Source organism: Varanus komodoensis, unplaced genomic scaffold (assembly GCF_004798865.1).
Source record: "Varanus komodoensis strain SLA01 unplaced genomic scaffold, ASM479886v1 scaffold16, whole genome shotgun sequence".
NCBI classification, from domain to species: domain Eukaryota; kingdom Metazoa; phylum Chordata; class Lepidosauria; order Squamata; family Varanidae; genus Varanus; species Varanus komodoensis.
The window spans coordinates 26202783-26214989 of record NW_025335468.1 but is presented as its reverse complement, the minus strand read 5'-3'; the positions used below and the strand labels follow the sequence as shown (position 1 = coordinate 26214989).

Below are 12207 nucleotides of genomic sequence, written 5' to 3'. Positions count from 1 at the left end.
ACATGACATCTTCCCACCCATGGTAGAGTGGCTGGTAGAAGGGTTCTAGGTTCAGTCCTCAGCATCTCTGGTCAAAAAGTTCTCAGAAAGCAAGGCTGGCAAGGACCTGAGTCTGAGAGATGAGAGATTCATGGATATTCAAAATAGATCGTGCTAGATGGACCAATGGTCTGGTTTAATTTTAAGTGTGCATATTTATATATTCAGAAAACTCCAACTGAATAGGAAATGTTGCAAGGGACCATATGGTAATCAGGAAAAGTTACCATTTGGTCTACAAGGATGATATTCTTTTATTTTGGACTTTGAGCTTTTCCAATTCCATCATTCTCCAAAACAGACATAGAAGAATTGGAGTGTCATGTATTTTTTATGTTTTATTTCTGAACAAGCTAAAACTCATTATTTTAACCGTGTTCTGAAGACAGCATGCATTATTTTGACTGCAAGATTACAGATCAGACAATTGCCTTGAGGCATTTCCATCCATGTACCCCACCCTGAGAGTGTTGATTGTTTTGACTGGGCTTACTAGTCTAGAAGGGCTAATAATATGCACACAGTGATGAACATATGGTATACATTGATAATACTTCATTTCTTTGGTGGATCTGGGCTGATTCATAGCAGCTTCAAATTCTCCTGTTTTCATGTGGCTTTGGCTGGTATGATAAAATCAAATTCCACAGAAGATCCATATAGAGCTGCTTCTTTACTTTGTCTAGTATAGAGTCATGTATATGAATTCCAGAAATTAAATCAAGTAACTTTCATTTATAGCTAAATTATGCAGAAATGAGGCTTAGTCAGTTGGAAAACTGTCACTGTGAGAAGACATGTCAAGTAAATGGGATGATCTATCGAGACAAAGACTCATGGGTAGAAGATGATCACTGCAGAAATTGTACATGCAAAGTAAGATGCTTTTAACTTACATATGGGGGAGGGTAAGACAACTCATCACAATTCAGCATAGGTTCTTGCATACCTTATTACCTTATTAGCACGTGATGGTATGTTCAAAGTGGAAATGGGTGGGGCTGGGGCAAACAAAACCTGCAACCTTATAGTATTTCTTTCTTTGAATTTCAGAGGGGTCTCTTTTGAGGTGAATATTTGAGAGCTGCATGTGTGCAATTTAGAACTGCATTATTATTGTAGCATGTGGAAAAGGCAAGTGTTATCTTAATTGAACAAGAAGTTGCCTCTTGCATGACAACAACATGCATTATGTTTGTGGTATAAAAACAGAAATTGAATTGGGATGTAAATCTTGTATGGATGAAATTATTTGATAACTATCAGAAGAGAAGGTTTGTTTGCTCAAGAAAATAGAAAACCACTTGTTAAAATGCTGAAGGTGATTGACAGAACCTGTGGAAGGCATCAATTTTGTGTGTGCAAAAATGGGTAGATTTCTTCCCCATGCCGAACTTAGTTTCCACTCCAGGTGGGAAGTATCAAAGATGGAAGAGAAGTCCATTTAGGTATAAGTCAGATAAGATGCAGAGTAGCAGCATCTTGGTCTTTGATATTGCTACAATTTAGCTAATATTTTTTCACATTTTAAATTACGCTTTAGCCAAGATATCCATTCTTTGTACATACAGAAGTTTCATTTCTTTTTTTTCACATTGCGTAGAGTGGCGTAGTGGAGTGCCGACGGATGGCGTGCCCCCCATTGGATTGCTCACCTGATGGCCTTCCTGTGCACATAACAGGCCAGTGCTGCAAAGTGTGCAAGTGTAAGTATACCTATCGTGCTCTCCTTTTCTGTAGCTCCTTTTTTGTTTGTTAGTGTTTTCCCACCTTTTTAACACAGAAAACATTGCTGAGAAATAGGAGCGAAAGACTTGTTGCAGATTTTTAGGAGGGGGAAAAGAAACATGTCGTAGTGCTTAATGAATCCAACTTTGTATATTCTGCTTCTTCAGTCATAGATTCACATTTCTAGTGAAAATCAGAAAAGGGAGATCCTTCCTGGGTTCCAATGGCATGCTGTGCAAGGAAGCATTGCACTAGGAAAGTGAACTTAGAGTTGTAATCTTTTAGAGTTGTTTAGAGTTGTAATCTTTCTTGTATTCATTGCCCTGTTTCTGTGATACAGTACGAAGCAGCTAGGAATTAGCAAGGGGAAGTACCAAAGGCAAGGTGTGAAGGCAGTCCCAGGTTCGAATGTAGGTAGGTCCAGAGTTAGTTAGGAGAAACACAAGCAGGAGCTGGTGCCTGGCCACCAGTCTAAAAGGACTGCCCCTCCATGGGCTCATAAGAAGTATCCTGCTAGCAAGCATTTCACAGCTTACTCCAGATGCCCTCAGTGGTCCCTGTTTTGCTATGCTGCCTTCAAGATTTGAGCCCAGCAGATCTCCACGAGGCAAATTTAGAGCACAGTGTGTGGCTTCACATGCACTGGCAACCCCTGTACTACGAGTAGTAAATCTCTACAAAGGGGCGCCATTAGTTTCCAAGCAACTGCAGTGAGCCAGAGTGATGACTGGGTTCATTGTGGTGGCTTTGCTTCTGCTCCCGCTCCCACCTCCTTCCCTCTCCTTCCTCCTGGTGGGGAAGAATAACTCCTCCCTCTGACAGCCATGATCAAAAGCTCATTTCAGCTTGCTGCGGCTGCAAAAATGTCTCTACCACGCACAGCGGGCTCATACCCTGAAATGTAACTGGAAGCACAGGGTTCCATGGGAGACCTCTGGAGCAGAAGGCCTGATCCACTCTGTGCTACTGCCTTGTTTTTAGGGTTGTCTTGTAGAATGGATTGCTGGCTCCAGAGGTCATTCTTGGGAGGAAGCCACTCAGGCAGGAGCTGGGAGCCAGCAGTTTGCCTCACGGGGCCGATGGAACACCCTTCCCACTCCTACCTGGATGACTTATTCTCAGGCATAGGAGAAGAGAGCAATCGCCTGGGTGACACTGCCCTGCTTGGGACAGCCCACTGAACCACTGCTGTGTAGCTGATGCTGCTCCACACCCCCACTTGTCCCTGCAAGGCTTATCAGCTGGAAGGCTATTAGCTGGGCAGCTCTGTCCCATTCCAGGAAGCCACCTCCCGCTGATCTGCCCAGCTCCTGTCCCAGAGAAAATATCTGGGGCAGAAGGAGGAAGAGCTTCAACAAACTAGGGCAGCTGTCAGCTGTGGTATCTGGCTAGCCACCTGGTGGGAGTAGCCATGGCCAGTCATGATAAGTTGCTCCATGTCGTCAAGTTAGGATGACACAACAAGCAATCATTGTAGGGAGAAACCCTAGAACAGACTGTCATGTTTTTCCATGGTTGGCAAACACAGGAAGTCACAATGGCTGTCACCACAACTGGATTTGGATCACGCAATAAGCAACTGTTCATTTGTTTTTTTTGTTTTGCCAGTCATGCAAACACAATCAGTATCAATGTTCTAGGCTTGTTCCAGGAAATACAGAATCTAAGGATGAAGGTCCTGCAGTAGAATGTAGCATTTCTAATCTCATGGATTTTGTCCATTCCAGTACACTTCCTTGAATGATATCCTTCTGTTGATTATTATGGGCTTGTATGCTGCTTCCTTCCTTGGGTTCTCCCTTCTTCCTGGCCTAACCATAGTTAGCGTTGTCTCTGCATGTGGATTAAAAATATGGTTATCCTTTAACTATGCTTTACAAATCTGTTTGAGAGTTAAGCATAATTGGTTTAGTGTAGCTACAATGGAATGAAATGGAAATAGTAAGGTGGGTAGGGGCCTGTAAGGCCATCGAGTCCATTCTCTTGGCCTTATTCCACATTCAGTCACCTATCTGGCTGAAGACCAATGCCTTTCCAGCTTCGCAAAAGTGACTCAACGTGCTAGCTGGATGTACAGCCAGCTGGCATAATGGTGGCCATGGTGATAAGCTGATGAGAGAAGGAGGGAATTTCATTTGGGTGAGTAAAGGAGTAAAGAAGGGAGGAGCATGCAAGCATGAAGGATGCTTGACTAGGGTTAAGAGATTAGAAAATGTCATGTCTGCAGTCAGTCATTGAATTTATTACTCAAGCAAAAGTTCCTCTTTGAGAGCATTTCCTTTGTTTCATGTCCTCTGATTCAGATGTGAACAATTGAACTTTCTCTTGGTGTTTTGACTGGCAGCAGACTTCTGTTGGTGTAGTAGGGACTTGGGAGGTCTGTTGGGAGAAATAGAAGTATGAAAGTTGATTGAAATTGATGGCAAATGCCACTGCTTTGACAGAATGATGCACTTGGGACACAGTTGTTTTGGGCACACAGTGCCAGTCACTGTAGCTGTCAATCCTAATAATCTTGGATAGATTGATTTCTCTGTTGTTTGTACATTTGGTCATGGATAATATCATCAACTGTATTTTTCCTTTTTGAGGGGTTATTGAGCAGGATAATTACACTCTCTTTGTTCACGGGTTAAAGTAACAAGCATTTCTTAGATTTAAAATGCACGGGGATGATTTTTGAAAATGGATGTTTCTGCTTGTTTCTTTGTTATCTCTGATTAATCTTTCTCATGCAGAGTATGCTTTTGCGATCAAAACTGATTTTAAGGCAAAGACTGACTATTCATATTTTTTCTTTGTCTGTGGCTACCCCTGCATTGTAAGCTGTAATATTTGATGTTGAAAAATACTCATGCATACATTGGCCACAGATGCATATCAGAAGACAAAAGCTCTTTTTGTCTTTTCTGTGGTAAGGATTGTGAAACATGACTGCAAAATAGCAGGGTTGCTATTGGTATGAGTGCACTTTGTAGTAAACTCCACCCCAGTCTGTACGTCTGTATTCTCAGAGGACACAGGCTTCTGTGTATGGTGTTAGCCGAGACAGCCTGTTCTTCTTGTGTTGCTCAAAAAACCTACGTTAAACCCAAGAGACGAGAAACAGAATGGAGGCACCAAAACTGAACTAATTTCGAAAGAGAATATATTCTCAAATATGCCAAAAGAAATGTTCTTCATTTTAATCCAAGGTGGATAAGCAAGATGCTTCCACCCTTAAGTCCCAAATTTAGCATAGAGGATATCCAACAGGAGTTCTTGATGCAGCAAAAAAGAGGGCTTCTTTGATAAGAACTTTTGGTCCCCTGGGATCATTCTCAGGTTGAAAGGACGATAAAGATTTGGATGGAAGTATCAAGAACTATTGGCATTTACTAAAAGCTATTCCAGAGTGTGCACATAAGCTTTTAAATATGCAAAAACCTTAAAGAAGTAGATTGCCAATGGTAACACTTGTCTCAGACAATGTCCTGTGTAAGCAAACAATCTGGCACCACATGTTCTGCAGATGGACTCACATGAGTCCTTCAGCAACCTGATGGACAAGTGAGTGTTTTTTCTCTGGCACTTCTCAGCTTGTAGCACCTCTAATGTTGAATATGCTATGGCATACCCTTGTAAACAACTTTATGATGGCAAAGCTAAGAGAACGCTGAAAAACAAAAGCTGGGTGAATGCCGGAATAAGATTAGCCACAACAGATTAGGTGCTTCTCTGGTGGGTCATTTTCAGGAATAGGGACATGGCTAAGTATCTTGCCTTTTGGGATTCTGAAAAAATACACATGTATTCTGACAGTTTTTTGTTTGATGTTTTTGATATTCCTAATGAATCCTTTATTAATGAAGATGTACATTACTTTGGGCATCATCCAATGTGGTTGCCCATAACCCTCCAAATGTATTATGGACAGCAGTGGAGTGTAGAAGGAACGCAGGAGCAAGGGTTGTCTCCATATTTTGCTTTACCCTCCAAAACACTTAGATGGGCAGTTTTGGCTGTTCAAGTTTGGCTGAGACATCACCAGATATATCACCCTTGTATCCTGGCTGTAGAGAGGTGATGACGGAGTGGGAGGGAACAACTCTGGCATACTCTGTCCTCTTAGACAGATTCATCCAATTCCTTGAGGAGGTAGAAGGGCAGCAGTAGGTGGATGACTTGGCAGTTTCATGGCTATCTATGCTCATTTTCCTGCAGAGAGTGAGGACCAGCCCACCTTGGGAAACATTTCAGAATGGGAGAGAAGTGACGGAGAAGGAGTTCTTTGACCCAACCAGGAGACAGCAGGCAAAGAGAGTGGACCAATTAGAAAGTGTCCACTGCTCCTGTTGTACAGCCCCTCAAGGAACCACTCTGAGGATGGAGTCAGAAAGGGAAGGAAGAAGGGGAGGTTTCCATTTAGGTTCAACTTTGCGTATATAAAGAGTTCTCCACTGTCTCAAGGAGAAGTCTACTTTGATTTATACTGTTCTGTATCCTGTTAAGCTTGAGATCAGCGGGAGAGACCCTTCTCCGGGAACCCTCCATGAAGGATATTAGGAGAATAAGTACTCAGAGGAGGGCTTTCTCTGCGGTGGCGCCCAATCTATGGAATGCGCTCCCCAGAGAGGTCCGCCTGGTGCCGTTGTTATTTGTTTTTCGGTGCCAGGCGAAGACCTTTTTATTTAAACGTCATTTTAATTGCTAATATTATTTATTTATTTTATATCTTTGGCCAAGTTGTCTCAAATTATATTGTTTTTATATTGCTATTATTTATTTATTGTTGTGAGCCGCCCCGAGGCTTCGGCGAATGGGGTGGCATAGAAGCTTCCTAAATAAATAAATAAAAGAGCCATGCTTCCAGAGTTTCCTCTGAGTCTGCTGAGAAGGCAAAGAGGGAGGGAGAGACCTGCTTGTCACATTGGCTTGCGACTCCATCCCTCCCAGTCCCTCAGAATGCTCTCCCCATGCGGGCTTCAAAGTCACTCTTGCCCCTTTGGATCTGCAGAGAGTGCCAATCCAGCTGCAAGGGCGCTTTGAATTCAGACTCCACCCCTGAATTTGGAGTGTTATCCTGAAGTCAGAACTGAAGTTTCTGTGGCCGAGGCGACAGGACTGCAGCTTGACCATTGGTGTAATGAGTGCTTAGCAAATATGGACACAATATGGAATGGGTTATGACAATACTGAGTCTGTCATAATTTGGACACAACATGAGAAGGCAGGACTCACTGGAGAAGAGAATTATGCTAGGGAAAGTCAATGGCAGAAGAAGAAAAGGAACAACGAATAAGAGATGGATTGACTATATAGGAAGGCGCAGCCTTGAACTTAGAACAGCTAAGCAGGGATGCCCAGGATAGCATGTTTTGGTGGGCTTTTATTCATACAGTCACCATAAATTGGAGATAACTTGATGGCACATAACAACAACAGGTTCATGTATCTCATTGTGTGCAATATGTCTTCTGTTATTTCTAAGAAAAAGTCTGATTGTATACTTCTGAGCAAAATGTTTACTTCCTAATAATATACAGCCCTGTCTTTCTCATTATTGTTTAAGCATTACTTGAAGGTCTCTGGTAGCAATGTAAGAAACACTTCTTTTTCATGCAGATGTCTTGAAGATATAAGAAAAATGTTTCATCCCCTTTGGGTTTGTTACTAGCATGGATGGCTGTAGTGTGAACTTTAGATTTGTTTGTCAGTAAAAGGGGGAATCCTTTTAGAAGCCAGGTGGAATGACAAAGGACAAGACTTCAGTATTACATACAATTCCTAGTTCCTGGTCCTAGATCTAATGCCATATTTTCTATTTTTCATCTTTTGTACTGTATCTTGTGAAAAATAATATGTGGGCTCCATGTCTGTAGGCAAAGAAAAGTGTCAATATAATGTGAAATGCTGAAAGTGACAGAAGGGTATTTTCTCCCTGTTATGGATAAGATCCAATTTACAAGAAGCTGTGAAAGTCTTAAACTGGGGAGCGGTAAAGCACCATGTTTATTGAACTCAGAATTAAACATTTTAAAATAGCCTTTTCCCTCTCTTTCCAAGGAAAGGCTATACTTACCCAGGTTGTTTCTTTGGTCTGCTGCGTGGCACCCTGGAAGCTTAGATGGAAGATGCAATGTGAGGTTTTGGCAGGCATCTCAGGGCTCCCTATGGGAGCTGCCTCAGGGTTGCCCCCAGATGTTGGCTCCAGCCTTTATCCTTAATTTCTTTTGCTAGCTTTTGCAGCAAATTAGGTGCTTAGGCAATCTCCTTTGGCTTCCCTTGACTGTCTTTTCTACAGGCTGCAGCATGTGGTTGGAGAGATGTTAATTATGTAGTAATGTGAGGTACGGTGTAGTGGTTGAGAGTGTGGGCCTGGGCCTCAGGTGATCTCCACTCACCCATGGAGCTCCCTGGGTGTCTTTGGGCCAGGCACAAACTCTCAGATCAACCTACCTCACAGGACTGTTGTTGTGGAGATAAGATGGAGAGGAAAAGGAGAATTATGTAAGCTGCCTTGAATTCTTTAAAAAAGGAAAAAGGTAGAATATAAATATAATTAATCAATAATAATAAATAATACTTGTGATCAGTATGTGTCATGTGCACATGCTCAGATGAGTTTCCCAGGCATGCACAAGAGACGGATGGCTCTGGTGGGAATGATGGCTTAGATTCGGAGGAGGGGGAGTGGATAGCTGAACCAGACATGGCTCAGAGTTCTCACTCTGATACTGGAGTTGTTGAGGCTAGTGAGGCCCTGGTTGCCCAAACTCTCCCCTTGAGCCAGCCTGAGCCAGCTCTGGATCAAAGCACTTCAAGGACAACCACTGAGCCCCCTCCCACTCCTGATTGTGGGAAAGAAGCCGGCAGAGAACAGGCTGGGAGGGGTTCTCGGGAGGAGAACTTGACACCCCTGGAGACATGGACACAAGGCCCCATTGATGCACTCAGTGGCTGGACCAGTTAGGGCATGGGTCCTCAAACTACGGCCTGCGGGCCGCATCCAGCCTGCCATGGCCATTTATCTGGCCTGCCATAGAGGTTTTGGACTCACTGTGTGCGCACTGGCAAGGCAGCGGCTTGCTTGTGCGGAGATCGTTTTGGACTGGGTAGGAGAAAAGGATCTCCTTGCGAGCAAGCCTGTGCCTTGCCGTATGTGGCCCAGCAGCAGCTTGCTCGCTAGGAAATTGTTTTCTCCAAGCAAGCCAAAACAATCTCCTTGCGAGCAAGCTGGCACCTCACCATGCGGCAGCTTGCTCACAAGGAGATTGTTTTGGACCTGCTTGGAGAAAACGACCTCCGCGTGCTCCCCCCCCCCCCCCCCCCCGCCTGCACCCTCCACCTGCATTGCCTTGGGGGCCTGCACCCATCTCTGGCACATTGCAACTGGTCCCCTGTTCAAAAAGTTTGAGGACCCCTGAATTAGGGGCTCAATGGGAAGAGCGTTGGCATGCCCGATTTCATAGCTTGCATACCTCCAGAGAATGGTCCTGAAGGGTTCATAAACACTGCTTTGGAGGAATAGGGTCAGAGCGAGAGGTCAGCTTTCCACTTGGAGTGTGTGCTTCAAAGCTTGTGAATACCTTGATTCTGCATGGAATAAAGACTCTTTAATAATTGCTGAAGTGCTTGTCTCATTTGGGAGGGGATGCCTAGCTCAGAACAGTTACAATCTTGGGGTGTTGTTCTAGGCCACATAAGGATTGTATAATCTGGCTCAGTTCTGTCCTTGGTCTAATGGAGATTAAGTATCTTTGTCTTGGAAATTTCAATTGTTTTTCAAGCAGTTTATCATGTATTTGTTTTCTGCTTACATACAACTTGTGATTAAGCTAGTTATTTTGCAAATGTTCTATAGCCAATGTTCTTTGAAGAAGATACACAATCTGTATGTTGCTTCTTTTCTATGGTATAGCCTCTTCCAAACTGTCATACATTCTTACACACACTCACACAGACTGTTGTTCTGATAGATTAAAACAGAACTTATATAAAAAGCATGCTGAATATAACAGCTAAAATAAAATATCTTTCAATAATCTGAATACAAGATTATTCAAGATATCGAGAAGCCTAATGTATGTACAGTGTAAAGCCAATTACAGAAACTAGGAAAAACCTGATAAAATAATACTGAAAATATAATAAAAGGATATCTAAAGACTAACACCATCTGTAGCACAGTAAAGCTGTTAAAATAACTTGGAAAATGATTTAAAGAATATTCCTTTGTTACCAGAGTTAACTATTATATCTGCTCTTATTGTGGCTTTAAATAACACAGATGTGTGAAGAACTCATAAATGTAGTTTGTAACACATTGTGTTATTGGAAAGCAGTGTCTAGTTATAGAAAGCTTACAGTTTAACTGTACTAATGATGCAACCTGGGGGAATAAATTGCTCCAGCTTTATTAATTCAGAGTACAGGGCATCGTCATCATCATTGATTGATTTGATTTGGTTTGTGCTCCATCTTTCTCCCAAAACAATGGTATGCAAGATAGCTGCTGTTTCTTCTTCCTGTTCTTCCCTTTCTGTTTCTATTTCTTTTCTATACCTGTTTCCAGAAAAAGTATAAAAATAGACTATAAATTTCCAGAGAAACACTCTGGACTGTTCACAACATATAAGTCACTCATCCAGATTTCAACCATGCCCAACCCTGTTTAGCTCCCAAGATTAGGCAGGCTCGGGCTATATGGAACCTTATATTCATAGGTACATAAAAATTTGATCAGAACAATAAAGAAACAAATACATTAAAAGCACAATTACAAAACACAAAATAAGATTAAATAGCACCCACTCAAACAGACCCACATATAATGCTCAGACAGAAACATCTTTGCCTCCCAGTAGAAAGATAACAGAGAGACATTGTAGCTCCCTTTTACTGGGATGCACCCAGCAAAGTAAGAAATTCCAAGCTAGCTTCTTTTCTGGTTCTAGCCAAGCATATAACTATGTTTTTAAAGCTAATGTCCGTTCAGTTGCCAAGAATTATATCTCTTTTCAGGAGCCAATAACTTCAAGGATTCTGTGACTCATTTAAGGACTAGAGGCAGGTCACTGTAAGCATGGATTTCTGCTGCATTCTCATTGCATTTATATATGTTTATCTCAGGTACTAGTGCTAGTCTGTCAAAATAAAGATCAGAAAGCAAAACGTATTTCCTGCCCTTGTTTTGGCACAAACTATAAATATGCTGACAGGAAGGATGAACCACCAGTACAATGAGATGAAGCAATATCTGTTGAGTCAGTAGCTCTGTATAGGAATTCTGGATATGTGTTTTGGGGAGTTTTTGGCTGAAAGGAAGAATCAGGCAACATGTATCCTATAGCAATGTGGTCCAGATGGGTCAGGATTCTAGAGGGTTGTTAAAGAAATAGTTTTTCCTACTTCATGGAAAAGCTGGCATGTGTCATGGAGATAAATCTGGAATTCTATCTAGCTCAACCGGCTTTAAAGCACTCTAATACACTGTTCTTTTCCAAGTGGCAGCCTCTTGAGCCATTCCAGATGTTTCTCTATCCAATATCTTAAATACAGTGTCTTTAAGTGTTCCGTAAAAAAGGTATTTCGTTATTGAAGAAGGTTGTTGATAGGGCTCAAGCAGCCACTATGTGAACAAGAATAGTGTACTAAATATAGGCATGTTCAGTTTCCTGGTTAAAAGTATGTGGGGAACAGAATCTTTGAGATTTAGTTTGCTTGTTTAAATTATTCCATTTCCAAAAGGTAACAAATCAAGAAAAGAGTTAGATCCATAACAGTTGGAAGCTAAACTACTCACTTATCTAGTAGTAAGTCTTACTGAAATTTATAGGTCTTACTATTAATAGGTCTTACTATACATCTGAGTAGATGTAAGATTGTGCTGTTAAAATTACGGATACTAATCAGTATTGATATGCGTACGGATACATCCTTTTTCCATCTGTCTAGTAGCACTTTCATTCTGGAAGTAATCTATTAAACCCTAATAGCTGTATCTCTTTGCAAAGAGGCAAAGCTTCACGATTCTATTTTCACCTGTCTTGATAATGTAGAAAATGACCGTATCTGTATACACTGGTCCATATATATGATGGTCCATAGTTCATCAAGTCCATCTACTTCTTTAATACGTTGTAGGCCATACAAGCATGTATTCATTCCAATGTACTGCAAATGTAGATCTATGGAATGTCACCACTATGAGTAATTCTGTTAATGAATTGAGTTCAATATCTGTTCTGCTTCTGCTATTATTTCAGGTCACTAAGTAGCCTGGTTTATCAGTGTGTGCAGTGAAATGCTTCAAGATAATAGTTTTTGTAATGAATTTACTATTACGGATAAAATAAATGAGAGCAATTAACACTGACTGCTATTGAAGGCAAAATGACTGCATCATACTTGCCACAGTATATCTATATTTACTTAAGCAATATTGCATTTACGGAAATG

At 41.7% G+C, this 12207-nt stretch overlaps 1 protein-coding gene across 1 annotated transcript in view; it reads left to right on the top strand.

Annotated features, from left to right (window-relative positions):
* The window catches only part of NELL1 (neural EGFL like 1), a 521924-nt gene that overhangs the window by 166713 nt on the left and 343004 nt on the right, over window positions 1-12207 (top strand). The window contains exons 8-9 of the mRNA XM_044426038.1: window positions 781-915; window positions 1643-1745. Coding sequence (XP_044281973.1) covers window positions 781-915; window positions 1643-1745 — 238 coding nt within the window. The remainder of the gene's footprint in view (window positions 1-780; window positions 916-1642; window positions 1746-12207) is intronic.